Source organism: Ambystoma mexicanum, chromosome 3p, assembly GCF_040938575.1.
Source record: "Ambystoma mexicanum isolate Mex_15411 chromosome 3p, UKY_AmexF1_1, whole genome shotgun sequence".
Classification (NCBI taxonomy): domain Eukaryota; kingdom Metazoa; phylum Chordata; class Amphibia; order Caudata; family Ambystomatidae; genus Ambystoma; species Ambystoma mexicanum.
In genome coordinates this window covers 772,821,518-772,842,557 of record NC_090925.1, presented here as the reverse complement: position 1 = coordinate 772,842,557, position 21,040 = coordinate 772,821,518, and the positions used below count along the sequence as shown (strand labels likewise).

The 21,040-nt window shown below is 48.9% G+C and overlaps 1 protein-coding gene across 1 annotated transcript in view; it reads left to right on the top strand.

Moving 5' to 3' along the window:
- The window catches only part of PARP2 (poly(ADP-ribose) polymerase 2), a 695,158-nt gene that overhangs the window by 626,169 nt on the left and 47,949 nt on the right, over window positions 1–21,040 (top strand). Inside the window, exon 18 of the mRNA XM_069651725.1 lies at window positions 11,310–11,434. Within this exon, the coding sequence (XP_069507826.1) occupies window positions 11,310–11,434 (125 nt within the window). The remainder of the gene's footprint in view (window positions 1–11,309; window positions 11,435–21,040) is intronic.

The following is a 21,040-nucleotide window of genomic DNA, read 5'->3' as shown; positions in this document are numbered from 1 at the left end:
TTTCACTGAAATACTTTATAATGTAATTGTTATTTACACTTTGGGGTATAAGTGTTTTCTTTAGTGAAAAATTGCAGACAGCCATAATAGGATTACATCCACCTTTCCCCGGGGGCACACAATGCAATGTTTTCATATACCCCGATTTTCCACATAAATTAGGATTGCATGTAGTTTTTGCTTAGTTTGTGCTTGTGAAACGTAATTTCGCAGATCGGAGTGCTGCCGTAAAGTATTCCAGCGAATCCTTTGAAAGTGTTGGGTTTAGTCTCACTCTGTTCTGCCTGTTTTGAAACATGAGTGATGTACTCTTGTGTCCGACAATTGCTTACTTATAAAATGTCATCTTTGCTAAGCTTGTCCATTAGCTCTTAGTAACGTTGTGTTGGTCAATCTCCTTTATTGGTCTCCAGATCTACTGTTACTTTGCGTGTCAAGCAAAACTGATAGCCATTTACACATGCTTGGTCACCCTAGTTGCTGCGCTTCCCACCACCTCCCTTCTGTAATCCTGCATTTTAAATATATTTTTCAATGATGTGACTTCTGTCTTTCTGCCCCTCGGGGTCTCATCCTCTTTGCCTGGTCACCACACTATAGTCAAAATGAGCTTTAAGACCTCCCTTCACTGTGCTGACCATTTTGGTTTGGTCTTTCTTGTCCTTGAAAAGATGCTAGCTGCAAACGTCATCAACAACATTTTTTACAGCACTAGCACAGTTGTTTTACTGCGGTATTGATGGTTTTAAACATTGATATGGGCAAGCCATACTTCTGCTTTTAGAAGTTTCCCTTACTTTGCTCAATTATGACAGGCTGGCGGGTTGTTAGAAGACTGTAGGGCCCGCCCTTGAGGTGTTCATCGCCTTTTTGAAACGATTAACCTAATTTAAGTTTGTATCTGCTCCTAAACGCATCTTCAGTTTATATCTGGTCCATAATCTACTGACCTTTACATCTCTGGTGTGGAAAAAGCAATTTTCTCCCATAATTCTGAGACCAGGGGTACCTGCCAATAACCTTTGTTCGGTCCAGAGTGGAAATTATAGTCGAGACACTGTTACCACGTTTTCATCTGACTTATCTAGAGCACCCTTAATGTACGGGTCATCGTGCAAGTTAGCTCAACGACTGAGCCCTTTCCTTTTAATGAGGATTCTTGCGGAAGGGGGTGTATTTATTTGTTTAATGTAACCGACTGATGCATCTTAAAGACTGTTTCCCAGGTGTATGGAGAAGTCGCAGCATTGAAATATCTCTACTTATAGCCACCCCCTCTGAATAAAGAGAAACATGAAATCAAATGGGACATGTGTTGATATACCTGACATAAAGTGTCGCCCAAATCACTGGCTTCCTAGAAGGAAGCTTTTTTTTCCACTTGAAAGAATCAGTGGGCTTTTGGTGCAATGTGCACCAAAAGATTTTTAAAAAATTGTTTATTTTATATACTTTGTTTATGGTTTATATAAACCTTTACAAAATGTCAAATTTGTCTTAAAACATAATAATGAACATAATGAAATATTTAAAATAGTTGACAAATAAGAACATTACACAAATATCATAAGAAAACATATTTTTTTCTTTCTAACACATTTCATCTTTACCGAGATTAAATAATATAAATAATAATCAGAGGAATCCATACCCCTTCTATCATTCCACAATCCCTCCCCCTACAGAGCTCCCCCTACCCATTCCAATCGACTCTCCAGCCTACCTGTAACCCTCTGGATGTCTCCCCTATATGCAGCTTCCCTGCAGGGTTTGTTTTACAAATCCCATAGATGGATACATAAAGAAGCAATATAAAGTAGATTCGTTTTTCTGTGCAAGTAAAAATCAAATTCGGAGTGGGATCTTTCCTTAATGCCCATGTCAAGCATGTGATGGAAAAATGTACTCTGCATCTTCTGAAGAAGATTTGTAGAATGATCCCAGATGCCAGAGGTGGTGTTGGGTGCAGACTCATAGCCTGACTTACATTTCCACAGTATTTTCCTTGGTACCTGCATGCAGCAGTATGTAGCTGCGAGTAACGGCCATGACGAAAGGATCTGGATTACTTCTGGCCTCTGTTCGTAATTCTACTCCTCCTTTTGCCGGTCCAGCTGGCATATTCTGGTAGAACGTCTGCCATAGTCTTAGCAGAGGAAATGTGACACAACTGCTAAGTGCACTACCTCATCCCAGGTAGCGGCTTTCCCATGTACCTAGGTAGCAGAAGAGAGCATGTCTGCTTCTTGCCAGTATACTATCTTCACTGTCTTGCTCCATCTTTTTATTGGGTGGCCCGATGTCCGAATCCCTTAGCCCGGCCCATGATTGGTTTGCCAATGGTGTAGCAGGTTTTAGAGGTTCCGATTTGTTTTTTCCCCTCATGATGCTTCATTTGAAATTTGGACTTATTACGAGTTTGGCATTGGTCCGGTCTTAGTTGGTAGCTAAATAGTTTAACAGTCAGGCCAGTCCTTTGAAGTGCTTTTGGGCCCTTAGTGCCATTTGATAACTGCAGACAAGTGCATACACGTTTCCACATTGTTTCACTGCATGCAGCACAGATCGTGCAAGAAGGCCCTGCTGCTTTACCTCACTGAGTGGTTTGCATCTTGCTCTCCAGAGTACAGTGCTTGTTGGGATTTTTCCTTGAATAGTTTGTCCATGTTCGCTGCTCTGAGAACTCCTGCATTTCATGCATTCTATTATTCAAGCCGAGAGAAGCATTTACAATTGCCCTGCTTCCTAGTTAGAGCATAGCTCATCTGGGGCATGCTGGAACTTGTATTCCTGGATCATCTTTTCAGATCAAGAAGAATCCTTGAATGAAGGTAATACCTCATCTACTCATCTGAGGGGAGGTCGAGCACAGGGAATCACACTCCACCCCCCCCTTTGGGGGACACATAGAGTAGCAGCCGGGTCAAACCAACCCCCTGTAGCTCACCCCTCTAGTACGAAAGAGCAGGGTTTTACATTGATAGTTGCGTGGCCTGGTGAGCGTATGCCAAGGTGGGGGAGGATTTAAGTTGGCTACAGAGGGTGCATGTGTCAAAGTTGAGTACTTTGTTGAAGGGGCAAAAGAGATGGGGTGGAGGCCCAGGAGCAGGCTAGAGAAGTGATTATGTTTGCAGACTGTTGACATTGAGGGGTACTTTTTGGTAGACTGGTGAGTGGGGTGGATTTTGCTGATATTACGAATGTGAATCCTGGCCGGAGTGGTCATGATGAAGTGATCGAGTTTAAGTTCACTGTCAAAGAAACTTACGCTTGCAAACTTTAGGAGGTCTTCATCAGGAAGAGAAATATGGTGAGGGGAGTTTGCATTGGAGGCTGGGAGAAAGAAGACTTCTGTCTTGGAGGAGTTTAACATGGCTCATGTAAATTTCCCTGTATTCCCTGCAGCAGTTCTATCACTTTTTTGCAGAATTTCTTATGAGGGGTGTTCGGAAAGATTCTTTCGTTTTCCCCTTTTCCTCCATAGACATCAAATGGGACACTCTTCCTTTTGCTATGGTTTTGAACCTTCCCTGCCTTTTGGAGGTGAAGCACATCTGTTTTGTGGGTATTGATCAGTCCCTATGGCTGTAGGTGCATGATAACTCTGTTCTCCATGGTAAAATTCTTTGTTTATTTTTCCATCACACATCACCTTATGTGAAGGGCGGTGGGGACACTTTATGTACCTATAACGTTGTTTTTCGCAACTTTGTGGTTACTTGCATGATGTGTCTAGGGTGGGATGGTGGTAGTGGATACTTTTATTGTGTTTTCTTTTTTATAGCCTCATGCACCTTTGCATTGTATCCTTAATGCCAATTAGAGTACTATGTACTGTAAAATGGCCATGCCACAAGATATTCGCATGTCCTTTGACTCTCTTCTAGTTTGACCATCTTCCTGCCGTCCTGCTGTGGAGTGGCTGCATTTTCCATAGATGGTAAGCCCTCTTCCAGGGAAAGCTCCAGCTTTCCTGGGCAAAGTGGCGGTCTGTGTGTGTGGCCGGATGTGGTTGCTGGGTCTATTGGGACCCAGATCACATTCGTGCCAGGTGTCTGTTGCTGGGCAGATTCAGGCCTGAGGCTGTCCTGATTAGACTGATGAGCCACTGGCAAGTTTGAATGGTGCAGATCTGTGCTATTGATGGGCTGTGGTCAACTCCAGCCCGGATTCTGGATAAGAGGGGGACTCCTGCAGCCATTCCTCCAATCCTCCTTGGAGCCAAGACTCCTACGAAGGAGAGCAGCCCAATGAAGACCCAGAACTCCCCATTGGAAGATCTCCAGCAGCTCTTTCTTCACTTTCTCTGTCTCTGTAGATCTCAAGAAGACCTTCATTGGTGCCAACCTCTGCTCAAAGATCCAGCTTCTGGAAGTGCTCAGAACAGTCCCGGATCCATCCTATGGACTAACCAGTCATTGCCCTGGGCTACGTCTCTGCAATGGTAGTCCGCCCAAGTTGAGCCTTGCGATTCCACAGATCTTCAGTTTATGGAACAAGAAGAATTTGCTTGAAGTTGCAGCTCAACAACAAAGCGGGCTATTGCAGGACCACTTTCTTTGTATCCACCACAATGGACATCTTCTGCTATTTTCAAGTGGCTATCTCTGTCTGCCTCCTGCAGACCTGGTCGTCTTCTGTGATCGTCGACTGAGTGGTGGTCCTGACATCAGTGTGTCCTGAGTATCCAGCTGTCCAGTGTCCAGAAACGGTCCAACAGAGTCTGGAACCGCAAACTAATGTGCCAAAACTCCAACGCCTGAAGTGACCTCTGCACCTGCGACCCCTATGCTTCCTCCAAAAAATACAGAAGGCCCGTCAAAAGTGAATCAGTGTACAGGGGGTAAATAAACACACCTGTTTTGCCCCCCTTCTTCACTCCGTCTCCATGGGGTTCTAAGGCCATAAAGACCTAGCCCCATCTCTCCCTTTCCTAGTACTGAATGGTGATGTTCGGTCTTGGCATGCTCTCCTGGGTCTCCCCTAAGGTGGCTGCATTGCGAGAGGGTCTGTTAAAGACTTTACTCTTACTTTCATTAACTTTTGCAACACTTAAAACTACTTGTTGGTTCAAGCCAACACTTGTGTAACTCCTAAAAGAGACTCTTGGCCGCCTGAAAATATTTGCATTGGAACCTGTGACTAGAAGGGCCCTAGGGCCCTACTTATTTATTTAGGGAAGGACTTTTAAGGTTAGTACCAGATCTTGTATGGTGTTTGCCTCACCTTTATTCTAAACAAATTAGTTCTCAAAGTATTGATTACTTATCTGATTCTATTGCTTTATTCACTTGGTTTGCCGCACAGTATTTCTAAATATATTTCTAACCGTATTCAAAAATGAAGGGTTAGTACTCTTGGCAGAGTGCACCAAGGTGAATGTGTAATAGTAGTGAATGTTTTAGTGTTTTACTTATCTGGGGTTTTTCATTGATACAAGTTTGTTCTACAGCCTAAATAATGGATTTGTATACCTTCTGCCTAACTTTTATTAATAGTTTGACTAAACATTAGTATGTGTCTCTATTCATCAGAATAGGGTGGCCCCTCCAAATCAGTGCAAAGATTCTGAAACTCTTTCTTTGCTGGTGTCAAGTCCCCTCTTCTACAACCCCAACCCCTTCCCCCAACAACTTTAAAAGTAAAAGACAATATATCCTAACTTCACACCCCCCGTTAAAAAATGCAGTGAAAAAACATGGTAACATGCCATTCACCAAATGCAGTGAAACAGCAGCAGTAATTTGGGCGGGTACCGTTTAATTTAGTGTCCTAGGCAGTCTACGTCCAACCAATCCTCTCTCAACGAGTTCAAAGAAATCTCACAGACCTACAAAAATGCCATCTTCGAAGCTAAATCTGAATCATGCAATCAAAGAATAACCAAATCCAGTTCCAAAACCAGAGAAATATTCTCTATTTTCAAAGAACTCACCACTCCCGAGTCCAGCCCAGACGAAATCATCAAGGATGAAGCTTGGTGCACAGGCATCCAGACAGCCCACCTAAATAAAGTCAAAGCGCTTCAAGACAAAATTGCATCCCAACGTAAAGCACTCAATACCTCTGCCATGCCTCCCTCTCCCCCCTCACAACCCTTACCCGCAAATACCCCTCTTTGCCTTCAGAGAAGTTACAGAACTAGAAACCACCGCTCTACTCAAGAACATCAAACCTTCCACTTGCAAGGGAGACATATGCCCTCCCACTATCATCAGAGTGCTCAGAAGCCCTCACCCCCATCATCACAGCCTTCATCAATGCTTCCTTCTCCTCAGGAACCATACCTCATTGCCTGAAAGAAGCTTGGGTTCGCCCACTCTTAAAAAAAAAAAAAAAACCTCCTTAGATCCCACCTCCCCCAGCAACTATCACCCCATCACCACCGTCCCCTTCCTCCTCAAAATCCTTGATAAAGCAGCCCACAACCAAATTCAGCAATACATAGAGACCCATTCTATCCTAGGCAGAAGACAATCGGGCTTTCGCAAAGGCCATGGGACCAAAACTGCCCTACTAGATTTAAAAAATCAAATCACCAAAATAATGGACACAGGCAAACCTGCTCTCCTCCTGCTACTCGACCTCTCTGCAGCATTTGACTTAGTTGACCATGACATCCTCACATCTCACCTTTTTAATGCAGCCCACTTCTCCCTTAAAGCAACCTCTTGGATCACCTCCTTTCTAGAAGGCCGAGCCATGAAGGTGTATTCTGACCAGGCCAATGCTCCTCCGACCACCATAAGTTGTGGAGTACCACAAGGGTCGTGCACTGCACCGACTCTATACAACCTCTTCACTAAACCCCTCTTCAACCTACTGGACTCCCTCGGCATAGCTTACACTAACTATGCCGATGACACACAAGTCCTCCTCCCCCTCACTGGAGACTATGCCCAAGACACAGAAGCCCTCCTTAACATTTACTCCACGATCCAAACATGGATGGCGATCAACGGCCTCTGCCTTAACGGAGACAAAACAGAGATCATCATCCTGGCCCCCAGCGAAATCCTTTCCAAGCTCAGCCAAAACTATTCACACATAACCATCGACAACACCAACATACCTGTCTCCACTGCTGTGAAGACCCTAGGAGTATACTTAGACGCTACTCTCTCCATGACAAGACAGGTCAACGCCATCTCCTCCTCCTCCGCACAGACCACCAAACTCATCTTCGCCATAAAACCCTATCTTACTACTCCCAACTGCCTCTCCATTGCTAGAGCCACCATAGGAGCCAGGCTAGACTATTGCAACGCCCTCTTAGCTGGCACTTCAACTAAAAATCTAAATAAGCTCCAAACAGTGCAAAACAATGCGCTCCGCGCTGCCCTGCACTTCCCCAAATTCGACCATGTGTCGCAGGCCAGAAGAAATTCTCACTGGCTCCCAGTTAAAGAAAGAATTAACTTCAAAGTACTCTCCCTCACACACAAATGTATCAATCATACCGCTCCCTCCTACCTAGCAGAAACCATCACCAGGAAATCCTCCCTTCGTCCTATAAGAACCCCCCATGACAACCAACTCCGAGTTCCCACCATAAGAAGAGCTAAAGCTGGAGGCATTGGCGTCCCACACATAGCACCTAAGCTCTGGAACAACCTCGCTAACTTTCTCAGAGCGGAACCTTCACTATTTTCCTTTCGGAAATCCCTCAAAACCATGCTCTTCACATAATCACCTCCTCCCCTCCCTTCCAACATGAACAACACATATTTTAAACGCCATGATGTCTGCACTGCTAAGTTTGTAACTAAAACATGATACTGTAAATCTAATGCCTTGTAAAAGTATATATCTAAAACATGATACCATAATTCAATATGCCTGTAAACTTTAACAACCTTCCTTCTGTAACCAGCCAAATGCTTATATGTAACAGCGCCACGATGCCCACGGGCTGAGCGTGCGCTTTAAAAATATAAATAAATAAACTAGATTCATCCAGCGATGGTTTACAGAAAGGTGCTGGATGTGTTCACAGATGCCAGAGTTGAAGATAAGCAGACGATTTGGCTGTCGTCAATAAAGATTTGGAAATGGAAGCCAAAGGATGGTGATGAAATGATTTTACCCAGAGAGCAGTTGTAAGGAGGAGTGGGCCCACAACAGTGTCTTGAGGGACACCTATTGTAGGGTGGGTGGGATCCACAAGATGGAGGGTGAGTAATTCGAAAGATAGACACTCCGTGGACAACAGTGCCGTTGAAGCTAAGGGAGGGATGAGTTTGGAGGAGGGAGGGATGATGCACAGTGCCAGCGATGGCAGAAAGATCATACAGGAGGAAGATGGAGGAGAGGCTGGAGTGGCGAGTAGTGGTAAAGTTGGAGACCGGAGAAGAGCATTTTTGGTAGTGTTTTTACTCCAAAATCCAAATTGGAAGGGGTCCGATGGTGAAGTGTTCCTTGACGTAGTTGACAGTGTGGTTGAGTTTTACAGTGATGGGGTACAAGAGAGAGAGGTCGGTACAAGGAGAGTTTGTTGGGGTGAACATTTGTTTTGTTTTTTTTCTTCTGAAGATGGGTTACACCATGGCCAACTTGCAGCAGGCTGGAAAGATTTCAGTTTATCGAGGCTCATTGATGAGGGAGGAGAGGGAGTAGGTGGCAGGAGCAAATTCTTTGATAGTCTGGCGAGCAAAATGATTAATGGTGCACAGGATGGATTTGTGGAGTGTAGGATGGTTGTTGGCTCGACTATGGGGGTTGGGTGCAAGGTAGAATAGACAGTGTGGTGAGAGGAGGAGGAAAGGGGGTGAAATGTTTTGCATGCTTCCTTCAGACCCTCCCCATGACTTGTTTCGCTTGTTGCTTCACAAAGCTAGGTCTTTGCACAATAAATACCCTCAGAAAAATATTTTAATGATTGTTCAGATAAAGTAGTGTTCAGTCGTTGGCAGAGGAGGTGAAGAATATGGAGCATAATTTGGCGTTGTCTGTGACGGGCATGGCCTGATGTCTGGGACTACTTAGGAGGATGTGAGCAGAGAAGACCTATTTAGTTGGATGATATAGCAGAGTCGGAGTCAGTGGTGAAAGCAAAGAGATAGTCCTATGCAGGAGGGAAGCAAGCTCCTATGCAGGAGGGAAGCAAGCTTTGTGCCAACGTTCTGAGTTTATTTGCATGGTAGTTCTCAGCTGTTGAATGGCTGAAAGAGATCATTGATTGGGTTGGGGGGTGAGGGTGAAGGAGCGGGTTGGATAGTGATCTTCAAAGGGGGTAACCAGTGCAGTCTCTGGAGAGTATGTCAAAGGCAATGTGCTCGCCTTGGAAGCAAGACAACATGGAGCTGCACAGGTTCGATCCCCGGGTCCGCGCTTAGAAACCTCTGGGTATTAAACGCATTATAAATAACCTATTATATCATGTCATTGTTGAACCCAGTGAAAGGAAGATTAAAACAATGTGTTAGTGGGGCAGGGAGTTTGAGAGAGCTTACGACTTATTTGAGGTAGGGGACCAAGATGTCTGCCTTAAATTTTCTTTTGGTCATGGTGGAGTGGGGGCGGGGGTAGACCGGGATGAGTGAGTGATCAGAGCAGTCAATAGGAAGATTATTGGAGGGCAGGAGAGGAGTTCAAACGGTCATCTGCACAGCAGCATCACTTTTACAGTTTGTAAAGAAATGAAGACGCAGCTGTTTAAGGCATTAACTTAACCGGGTTGACGGATAATTGATGTATGTGTGATGTAGGGGGGATTCTAATTTTGTCCTTTTGACCTGGTTTGAGGCTTCTTTCTCTTTTTTTGTTTTTTTTGTTGTTTTCTATCTTGACAGAGCCTAGGTTTTGCTTCTGTTTTATTTTTATTCATTGGTAAACTTGGCATTTTATCTAATTTTTAACATTTTAATTAAATTCTTTTTCAGTGTGAATGAACTGATTTTCTGCTATTATGAAATGTGTTAAAAGTCAATTTTGTTTATTTTTGGCTATTGTACAATAAACATTTTTTTTTTAAGTTTAAGGCATTTCATTTGAATGCCCGATTCACTTCTAATCATCTGTTAAGTGATCTCGTGCCTATCTACCAGCAAGAAGTGCACTGTCTAGCTCTAGAAGTGTAAAGTGCTCCTTTGCATGCTGGCTAGGTTTGCACTATAGTAGTACCCTAAATACATATATCAGCCCAACACTGCTTCCTTTTTAAGTAATCCAAGGTGAGTGGTATAAGGTGGCATTTTGGCTTTATGCAGGGAAGCTACAGTAGCAATGTCTTGCGAGATCCATGTTTCAGTGACTGCCATCACACAGTGTTTGGGATGATGGGAGTCAGTGGTCAACAATGAAAAGGTTTTATTGCAGATGGATTGGGCATTCCAGAGGCACAGAGTGAGTTCAGCCATTAATCAAGAGGTTGGGGGGGGGCATTGAGTCTTAAAGGAGATGAGAGTGGCAGATGTTTGAGTGGGCCGGTGCGTGCATGAGTAATGACTATGGTGACCTTTGAGAGTTGCAGGGAGTTAGGGATGAGAAGAAATGGAGGGGAAGAGGAGAATCAGTTAAAATATAGTTTGTGAGGCTAGTCAAGAGCAGCAGATGAATGGGAAGAATCCGGGTGATCTGGTGAGGTATAGATGATGTAGAGGAGATTGTTAAAATGTGGGGTGGCATTTCCCATGGCAGACTCTGATTTTACCTGCAGCAGGGAGCCCTCATTCCTTATTAGTCCAAACAGAACTAAACAGGTGGTGCCCTTAGCTTAAACTGCCATATGCTTTAGACATCTGGTGTGAGGGACGCCAAGCTAATGTTGCATATGAGGGGGTGCGCAGAAGCTAACATTAACATGCCCAGAGGGTAGGAGCGTCAGGTAGCCCAGACTGGATGGTGATGGCTGCCTGGCTTCCATCTGATCCTGTTACAGAAATTGGGGGAGGCAAGCCCTGTACCATGGTGTGGAGCACAGCTGCAGAGAAGTGGGGCTCAGCTCGCCTCTTTGTCCAGGGTCCTTGGCACAACCCCACAATGGAATTCTAGAAAATGGTGGTTTAAATAACCTTCCTGCTGGGTTGCAGGAAGGAGACCATTATAATAACGCGTAGAAACGTTTTGGTGAGGAACATTATGGTGCTCCTCGGTAAGTATGGGTGAAGGAAGGCATTTTCTGAATATAAAGTGGTTTTCTGTTTTATCTGTGTGGCTTTTGAATATTTGTTTTATCCTTGTTCATAAGTGTGCTTATAGCTCTTTGATTGTTTCACAGACCTTCCCTTCGCAATACATTGTATTTCTCGTCAAAAAGAGCGAATGTATTCAGTATTCCTGCCAATTCTCCTCTTCGTTGTCTTCCACAGGTGGCGATTGGAGACTGCAACAAACTGCTGCAGGCTGACTACGAAGCAGATAAACAGCTGAAGGGGAAAGACAGTAACATGGGCATGGGCAGGGTAGCGCCAGACCCCACCAATTATACCGAGTTGTAAGTATTCTATTAGAGGTACCCCTGTATATCACAGACAACCACTTATAAGTGTGCAGTCATAAGGGTGCTCTAACTAGGGTTTATTCTGCACCAAGTTATTACTTTGGAAGTCACATGATATTCAAATCTCCCCACAGTTAATTGCATGGATTTACATGTGCAAAGCACCAGTTGAGCAGTTTTTAATGTAATTCTGGAAATTATTCTGTCCCACACATGAATCCAATTCATACTGTCATTTCTAATTGATTGTGTCCTTCCATGGACTCCTCATCTTGGATATATTCCTTTTGCTTTAGCAGATCACTGAAACTTTCAACAGCAGGGTACGCCATACGGCATTGGTGTTGAGGCTTCATCCTTGGCGTCAATATAAGTGGCTTGCACCACGCCCCATGACCTCAGTTCATTTTTTCTGCATGTTCAGCATGCTTCTTGGAACTACTACTTTACAATTCTTGCTAGTTTTTCAACACCAAAAACTGTCCAGTTTTAAAAGATGTGAGGTTTGATGATGGATACTCACAGGATATCCACTAGTGTCTCGGTAGGGGGAGCGAAGTAGCCAACTGCGGCCGTGCCAATCCATGACACCAAAGGCATTGAAATAGAGATCGAAGTTAGCTCTCTGCGATTTGCTCAAATCGCCAAGCACCTCCCCGTTAGAAATGAAAATCATCCAGAGGTGACTAAGGAGAGGCTTGGCAAAGGGTGCTAAAAAACACAGGAAGGGGTTTTCACTCACAAAGTGACTCTCACCATTCTTCATCGTCCTCAAAAAAAAAAAAAAAAAAGCAGCACAATCGCACTCCGCAACAGACTCCTCAACCTACAGACATTTTCATTTCCCGTCAAAAAATGGGAGGAATTCCGTCGAAGAAATTATGAGTGTTCTGGACAAAGCGCCCTCTTCGTTCTCCACCTAGGAACCAAAAGAGAGAATAACGGAACTCACCATGCTCTATAAAGCCAGCAGGGACACTGATAAACACTCATCCTATGAACCGAAGAGCCTGAAAATGAAGTAGGCCTTAAAGAGTCTTTGAGAAATGCTGATATCAACAGACGCTACTCTTTTGGCTTTTTTCAATTTTGCATCAGCGCCCTCCTCGTAAGTCTAGCCAACGCTGATCCGACCTCGACATTGCAATATGCCCCACCGTCGATGTCCTGCCAGATCATCTTTGATGACGAGGGAGAGCCAATACCCTTCAACTTCAAGCTCCTCAAATCCTTGAGCACTCTGGAGGAATTTATTTTAGAAGGAAGGATGATGGTGGTGGTGTGAACATCCAAATTAAATGATGCCAATGGACTCTACAACTCCCTGAATGTCGAATTCACTCAACCGGAAACAATACACACTTCCCAATGCCTCTTACAGGAAGGTCATGGCTAAGGTCTCAGAAGCGGTGTCCCTCTGTGGTCCGACGCACTCTTCTGGACACACCTTGGATGTTCTCATCTCCTCAGACACCCCCTGTAACTCTCTCACCACTCCTCTCTCTTGGAGTGACCACTTTCTGCTTTCCTCTCACCTGATTCCTGTCAAAGCCTGCCCCAGCACTGCCACCTACCTTCTCAGTCCTTGTCCATGAAGCGTGTCAGTGGATGCCTTTGCCTCTTCTTTCTCTGCTGCTCCCCCTGCAACTGACTTCCACTCCAACACAGCCATCTCTAACCTGCGTCTTTCTATCGCTCTGGACATCATTGCCCTCATCATGAGACTCCGTCTGAAGACTATCTCCAAGTGCAACTCTTTGTATGACTCTGACCTCACTGCCCTGAAACACAAGTGCAGGATGGCTGAGAGGAAGTGGAGGGCTTCGGGCACATCGGACAAACTGGCCTGCTGCCTGCTAAAAAAGGCAATACAGACTCTGTCCAAGAAGATAGTCCACATCCAAGCACGTGTCTCTGTGGACTTCAACAAAACTGCCAAACTCTTTAAAATCTGCAAGGAGCTGGACAATACTTGTGCATTCTCGCTCTCCTGTTCCCACCCAGACCCTATGTACTGCTCTAGCTTCTCACATCCCCTCTAGAACCCAGGGCATCCTGTCCTCGCTCTCCTCTTCCTCTCCCTCTACCTCCTTCGGCCTCCCTCTAATCGCTTCCCCCTCTCCTCCTCCTTTATCCTCTTTCTCTCTGACAACACCCAATGGTGTTTCTAGACAGTCTGATCTATAAAAGTGTCGTCCAAACAGGTGCTCCTGTGCTCCTCCAGAACCATCAAGGGCCACATTGACACCCTTGCTCCAGTCTTGGCTGATTTCTGCAATCACTCGCCCTTGTGCATCCCCACCTTAAAAAATCCTTCTGCCAACCCAACCTGTCCGGCAAACTATTGCCCGATCTCTATCACTCCTTTCCTGGGCAGACTCCTGGAAAAGCTGGCCATCTCCCAGCTTACTCTCCACACTGAATCTGTTGGATGTCTTGATGACCATCAGTCTGGCTTCAGAGCAGCCAGAGGCACAGACACTGCTCTCCTGAACACCCATGAAGATCTGCTCTATAATCTTGATTCCAGCTTTTCTTCTGTCCTCATCCTCCTTGACCTTTCCTCTGCTTTTGACATGGTCAATCGCGCCATCCTGATCAATCGACTCTGCGAGAACCTTGGCATCACGGATCAGGCCCTGGAGTTGACCTCCTTCCTCCTCGCCCGACCCTCCCAGGTTCAACTTGGGTCCTTTCTCTCTGTCATCTCTATCCACATGTGGTGTTCCCCAGGGCTCTATCCTCCCACCCTACCTGTCCCCTTTGGCCCACGTGATCGCTACCGTTGTCCTCTAACCTTTAGATTTATGCGGATGACTGCTCTCTTTCAGGCTCCCCTCACCCTCCTCTCCTCTCTCACTCATTCCCAACTGTCCATCCGCGATCCAGGATTGGTGTGCCTCCAACAATCTCTGCCTTAATGTCAGTAAGACTGATATCCTTCTTATTGAGACCCCTGCTCCCGCTTTCCATCTCTCACGCTGGCCGCCCTCCTTGGGCCCTCATACTTTGCCTTCCTTTGAGGCAAAAAACCTTGGTGTCATCTACGATTCCACTCTCTCCTTCTCTCCTCATATCATGGACCTTGCCAAGAAAGCCCACTATCAGCTGCACCTCCTCAGAGGTATTCCTCCTTTTCTTACTTTCCCCCAGAAGCTCACTGTCTCCGGAGCCCTGGTCCTCTCTAGGCTGGACTACTGCAACAGCCTCTTTCTTAATCTGCTTTGCTTTACTCTGTGCCCTCTGCAACTAATCCAGAACTAGACTGCAAGACATATCTTTGGCCTCAAGCCTAGGGACTGTATCTCTCCAGCCCTGAAATCTTTCCACTGGCTCCCGGTGGCTTCAAGGATCAAGTGCAAGACGCTCTGCATCGTCCACAAGGCTTTCTGGGGCCAGGGTCCGCGCTACATCCAACTCTCTTCCAAAATACCTTCCTTCTCGAGCCCTTCGCTCAGCTACCTCCAACTCGGACGCTTCTCTAGGCAGAGTGGGGTGCATGTGCCTCCCTCTGGAATGTCCTCCCTGCCCTCTCTAACTTGAGCTGGACCAACTGAAGTTCTAGAAACAGCTTAAGACAATCCTTTTCTCCGGCTGACATACCTACCTCCCTGCTGCTCCGACTGGTTGCTTGGCTACCAGGCTCCTCCATGATCAGTCCTCCCCTGCACTGCCTCCGGGCCTACAGTGCACTTGGGGGCTTTAACTGTAACCTCTACATCCCTTTGCCTCCTTGCACTTACCCCGAGCTGCACTGCCCTGGCTGCACTCACTCAGAGCATTGCTGCCCTGATTGCACTTCCCCTTCATTCTCCCTGGCACTCCCCCCCCCCCTCCCCTCTCACTTCCCTCTGACCTTCTGCGTTGTTGGACTTGCACGATCTGAACGACAGAAGGCCTAGTAAGATCATTTGTCTTGTCCTCCCTCTGGTCCCCCCCACCCCCTGCTTTGTCATGCTGCTCCTAGAAAAACGTGTGTACAGGCACGTAAAAAATGACATGACCTATATCATATCATACATAAGAGGTCACAGAGTATGAGTTGAAGGACGTCTTGGACCAAAGGCCCACCAAAGGTGGCAGTCCTTCCTTTTCATGCCACACCTGTGGGCCTGCTTTTAGAGTTGAGGAAGAAACCCTGCTCAACAGACCCTAACTTCCTATCAAAACACCCCAGTCCAGAGAGCGTTGTGGTGCAAGCTGCCACTTCAAATACGAATGCCAGTGCCTATCCATACCCACCTCCGGACAGGGATGACAAGATATGATGCCTCATAGCCTATAAACTATTAACGCATATGCGCATTAGCCAAGTATACCCACACCTTATGTGCAGTTATTTCACAGGCAGCAGAACAAATACAAGAAGGGGAAATGAGAGATGATTTTAAAGACTGATAGGAAGGAGGCAATGCATCCGGAACTGCAATCAAGTTAGATTCAGCTGATTGTGTAGTTAGAGCCATGGGCACGAGCTCAGTGTCATGAAGATTTTCATGGCTAAGAATGTCTGGCTTTGTATCGGGTCCAGGTGATATTACTAGAAATTCTCTTTGATGGCACAGATCTTTTCTGGCCTAGGGCAGACGATAGTCTGGAGAAACTGCAGGCAAAAAAAGTTCTCTGTGGCAGCAGTGCTTCAGCAGCCACACTCTACTATCAGCGCAGAGTTTGAGGGGCAGACTCATTCTCCATTTTGGCTCCTTCATCCAGAGACAAAAAGCCGAAACAACTAGAAAAAGAGGGCAAAGGAAATGTGCAAGGCCAGCGTGAGGTAAAGGAGGAAAGTCCTCTCAATCTACACCTTCCTCTGTCCAGTTGGATACTGCAACACCACCAAAACCACTTTGTTGAATTCTCCTACTCTATCCCAGTGTGGGAAGTTTTGTCTGGCTTAATATTTCAGAGAATAGTGGGACATTAGTTCAGAGGCCTTGGTGCGACAAGTCTTGACCTAAGGATATTTCCTCCCTTTTCTCCAACGCCCTCCAAATTCCCCCCCACTGGCTCATCCTTCTTGGGATCTAAATCTGCTACTCTAGCAGAATATTGCCTCCCTGCTAGAGAAGGGTGCAATAGAAAGGGTGCCTTAAGCATAAAGAAACTAGAGATGGTATTCCCTTTCTCCAGCATGGGGTCTGGCATGGATTCACATGCTCATGAATATTCCCCGTCGTCAGGCTGGGAATCCTCGGTAAAGAAAAAAACAGTATCAGTTTCGTTTCTGATCTGTCTTTCGTAGTAATAACCAATCACTGGTCTCTGCGTCATACTGACCACAGCCAATGACTGCCCTCTACCTAAGCACCGCCTCTGGCAGCCATCTTCAGATTTTTACCGCACGTTCATGTGTTGGGATCCTCGTGCTATTGCTCTCGAGCGTTAATGCTAATTTTTCACGTTTTTTTCTCAAAACTTCGTTTTTCCCGGTCAAAAGAGCCTCAAGCTCCACCGACTCTCCATCCGATCAACGGGGACCCGTGTCGGATTCGTCTGCGCCCCTCAAGGGTGAAGATTTAGTCAAGCTACGTTTTGGAGGACTCCAGAAACTTCTCAGGCCCGGACATGGCCCAGGAGAAGGGAAGCTCGACGCCCGGAAAGCTGTTCAGGGTCTGCCCTGGATGCCAGCTGCAGAGCGTCTTTAAGGAGGACGAACACTCCTTTTGTCTCTACTGCTTACATGAGGACAAGACGCACGTGGAGAAGGACTGTGCGTTTTGCTGCAATATGTCGGAGCGGACCATGAAGGACCGCCACCAACGCCTCGCCAACTGGCTGGAAGGGAAGAGCCCGTCAGGCGAGAAGAAGAGGAAGAAATCCGAGCGGTCTTCTAAGACCTTTGAGGACGCCCCGGCGACGGGGGTCCAACACAAGGCCAAGCACCGCAAGTCCGCTGGCACCGGGAGCGCCGAACGGTCGGGCTCTACGGGCGCCAGGCAGGGCGCACCCTCCCCGGCACCTTCAGCCACGAGCCAACGCTCTGGGTCGGGTAAGAGGAAGGGCGAGCACCCGGCGAAGCTCCTGGAGAGGCCCCGGTCGAGCTCGAAGGCCCCATCGGAGGGGGAGCGAGGCAGTGTGTCCCCCCCCCTCAAGGATAAGGCGGTGAGCGCACCTAAGGTGGTGAAGGCCTTAATCCATCCGGCCAAGCCCTCTATCGATACTGTCGCGGCGGCCCTGGCTCAGCCTGTGGAGGCTACACCAGTGGTGGCGACCTCGGGGCTCAGAGTCTCCCTGCCACCTCTTTTATGCCCATCGATAGGACCCCCGTGAAATCCCCGGCGGGGAAGAAAAAGGGGGGGCAGGGCGTCGTCGTAGATTCGGCTTCAGAGGAAGAGCTGATCGAGGTCTTAAGCCACGGCCTTGGCGTGGATGAAGACTGGCCCGTCGGGATGGAGCCCGACGCAGGTGACGACGACAGCGTCGAGGGTGTTGACGGGGCCCCTGATCGCCCGTCGGATTCCCCTCTGCCAGCGCCGCAAGACAACTCGGCGGCCATTTTGTTGGCTATACAGTCCTTATGCCCAGAGATAAGGACGAGACTACCGTTGCCGACGGAGGAGCCTCTCCCGTCGGGGGATCCTGAACCGGGACCTTCGGGTGTTCCCCCTCCCAAGAAAAGAAGGATTCACCCTCCACCTCCTTTTCAGCTGTCGCGACCCGTCCAGCCCTCCTCCCCGTCCACCCGAGGGGATGATACGGGGACTGACACAGCAGCGACGGGTACGGACGACGAGGTATACGACGAGGATCTCACCTCCCACCAGGGCCTCTCCGCCCGACGAGATTGGATCGTTCCACTCCATGATCGCCAGGGCATCCGAGCTTTTCCAACTCTGCCCTGAGAAGAAGAAAAAGGAAGGATTCCTTTATCAACGGCGCGAGGCCAAGAGGAAGACGGTCCTCGCAGTGCCTCTACTGGACGACATTTGGGATGAGGGCCTCGCCCTCCTCAAGAACCCTTCCACGACGCCAGCTAGAAGAGACCGGTACGAAAAGAAGTACCAGGTCCCGGGCGCGGCCCCCCTGTGCCTCCGGGCGCAGCCTACCCCGGACTCCGTCGTCTCCGCGGCGGCCAGGAAGAAAGCGGGGGGGTGCGGCCTCCACTTCGACTTCCCCACCGGACGGCGAGGGAAAGAAATTGGACGCTATGGGACGCAGGGTCATCTCGTCTGCAGCGACGACGATTAAAGCGGCCAACGCCTTGGCTATTGTGGCCCGCTACGACAGGGAGCTATGGTACAAACTGGCTCCCCTGCTGGACTTCCTACCGGACGACAAGAGGGCGGATGCCCTGGAGATCCTACAGGAAGGTGAGGTGGCGTCGGACCACGCCATCACTATTGCGACGGACATCGCCGACACTGGGTTTCGCCAGTTGGGCAACGGGGTGTGCCTTAGGCGGCGTGGATGGCTCAAGGCTACGGACTTCCGTCAAGACGTACAGACCAGAGTCCTGGACATGCCGTTCGATGGGAACAACCTGTTTGGGAAAACTGTGGACGATTCCCTTCAGGCCATTAAAGTGGACACTGAGACGGCCCGGGCCCTTGGGGTTCTACAGCAACGACGGACGCCCTTTCGGAGCAGCGGAGGCAAGGGCGCCTCCAAAGGTTCCGGCGGCGGTTTCTCTACCTACCGTCAAGCGGCCCGCTCGTCGTCTCAAGAGGCCTACAGAGGACGAGGCAAGTCTGGAGGACCCCGCCGTCGTCGCCAAGGAGGTCAAGGCGGCAAAGCCTCGTCCAAACAGGATTGAACCGGCCGTGGGGTCGGGCCCCCACCGAAGCACCCCGGTGGGAGGCCGGCTGGCGAGCTTCGTCAGCGTGTGGGAGTCCATCTCCACCGACCGTTGGGTGCTGGACGCCTTGGCCCGGGGCCACGCGCTCGAGTTTCAAAGAAGGTGCCCGCGCGTCCCCCCCGTGGCCAGGTGAGAGCTTCACGTCCCTCAGCTTCTCCTGGAGGTAAAGGCGTTGCTCAGGAAGGGCGCCATCGAACTCGTCCCAAAGAGGCTTCGGGGCTCCGGAGTTTACTCGAGATACTTCCTCGTGAAGAAGAAGACGGGAGGATGGTGCCCCATCCTAGACCTGCGACGTCTGAACAAGTTCATCAAGGCACAGAAGTTCCGGATGGTCACCCTCCAGCACGTCCTGGGTCAGCTGGAGGAAGGAGACTTCCTGTCGTCGTTGGATTTAGAGGATGCCTACTTCCATATTCCCATCCTAAAGGGGCACCGAAAATTCCTCAGATTTGTGGTCCAAGGGCGTCACTACCAGTTCAAAGCCCTCCCCTTCGGACTACGGTCGGCACCCAGGGTATTTACCAAGTGCCTTGCTCCGGTGGCGGCGCAGCTGCGCCGCGAGGGGATCCACGTCTACCCCTACCTGGACGACTGGCTCATCCGAGCCAAGACGAGGGAGCTCGCCGTGGAGCACACGGCAAGGACCGGCCAACTTCTCACGGACCTTGGATTCTCCGTGAACTACGCCAAGTCCCACCTGGAACCCGCGCAAAACGTACTGTTTCTGGGAGCGAAGCTCGACACAGTGTCCCTTCTGGCCTCCCCGTCGGAGGAAAGGACCAGGTCCATCCTGGGCAAGGTACAGCGGATGTTGGCTTCCGACGCGGCCAAGGTGAGGTCCATAAAGTCCCTCCTCGGAATGATGTCTTCTTGCATCAACCTCATTCCCATGTGCAGGCTCCGGATGCGCCCGTTGCAGGAGTTCCTGGACGCGCGCTGGATCCAAACGACGGGCGGCTTCGAGGAGAGGATCACACTTGACGAGAGTTTCCGCCGAGCGGTCCGGTGGTGGAGCACCCGCGCGCATCTGACGGCGGGCATGGACTTCCGGACCCCAGACCACCAGGAGACAGTGACCACGGATGCCTCCCTGGAAGGGTGGGGAGCGCACACCGAAAATCTGCACGCGAGAGGCCTCTGGCTCCCGACGGAGAAGTCCCTCCATATCAACGTCCTGGAGCTCCGTGCAGTGTTCTGGGCCCTCAGGTCCTTCCTTCTGTCCCTTAAGGGCAAGGTGGTGAGGATCTTCACCGACAACACCACCACCATGTTTTACATCAGGAAACAGGGCGGAACCAGGTCCCCAGCACTGTCCAAGGAAGCGCAGGACCTGCGGCATTGGGCCGTCGCCCAAAGGATGTTTCTGGTGCCGTTTCATCTGGCAGGGATAAAAAACACCATCGCCGACTCACTCAGCAGGGAGCTGCGCTCGTGCCACAAGTGGGGACTACGGCAGGATCTAGTGGATCGCCTCTTCCGACGGTGGGGCACACCCCAGATCGACCTGTTTGCGGCGGCGACGAACTCCAAGTGCCGGAGATTCGCCAGCAGGTTTCCCCAGGTGAGGAGCATGGGCGATGCTTTCTCGTTCCCCTGGGAGGGCCTGTTCCTCTACGCGTTCCCTCCTTTGCCACTGCTAATCCGGCTCGTCAACCAGCTCAAGAGGTCATGGTGCAGGATGATCCTCGTCGCACCTGCGTGGCCGAGGCAGATATGGTTCCCGGACCTTCTGGACTTGTCAACGTCCCCGCCAATCAAGCTGCCGGTGGACGCGGATCTACTCTCCAGGGAAGGAGGCGCCATCC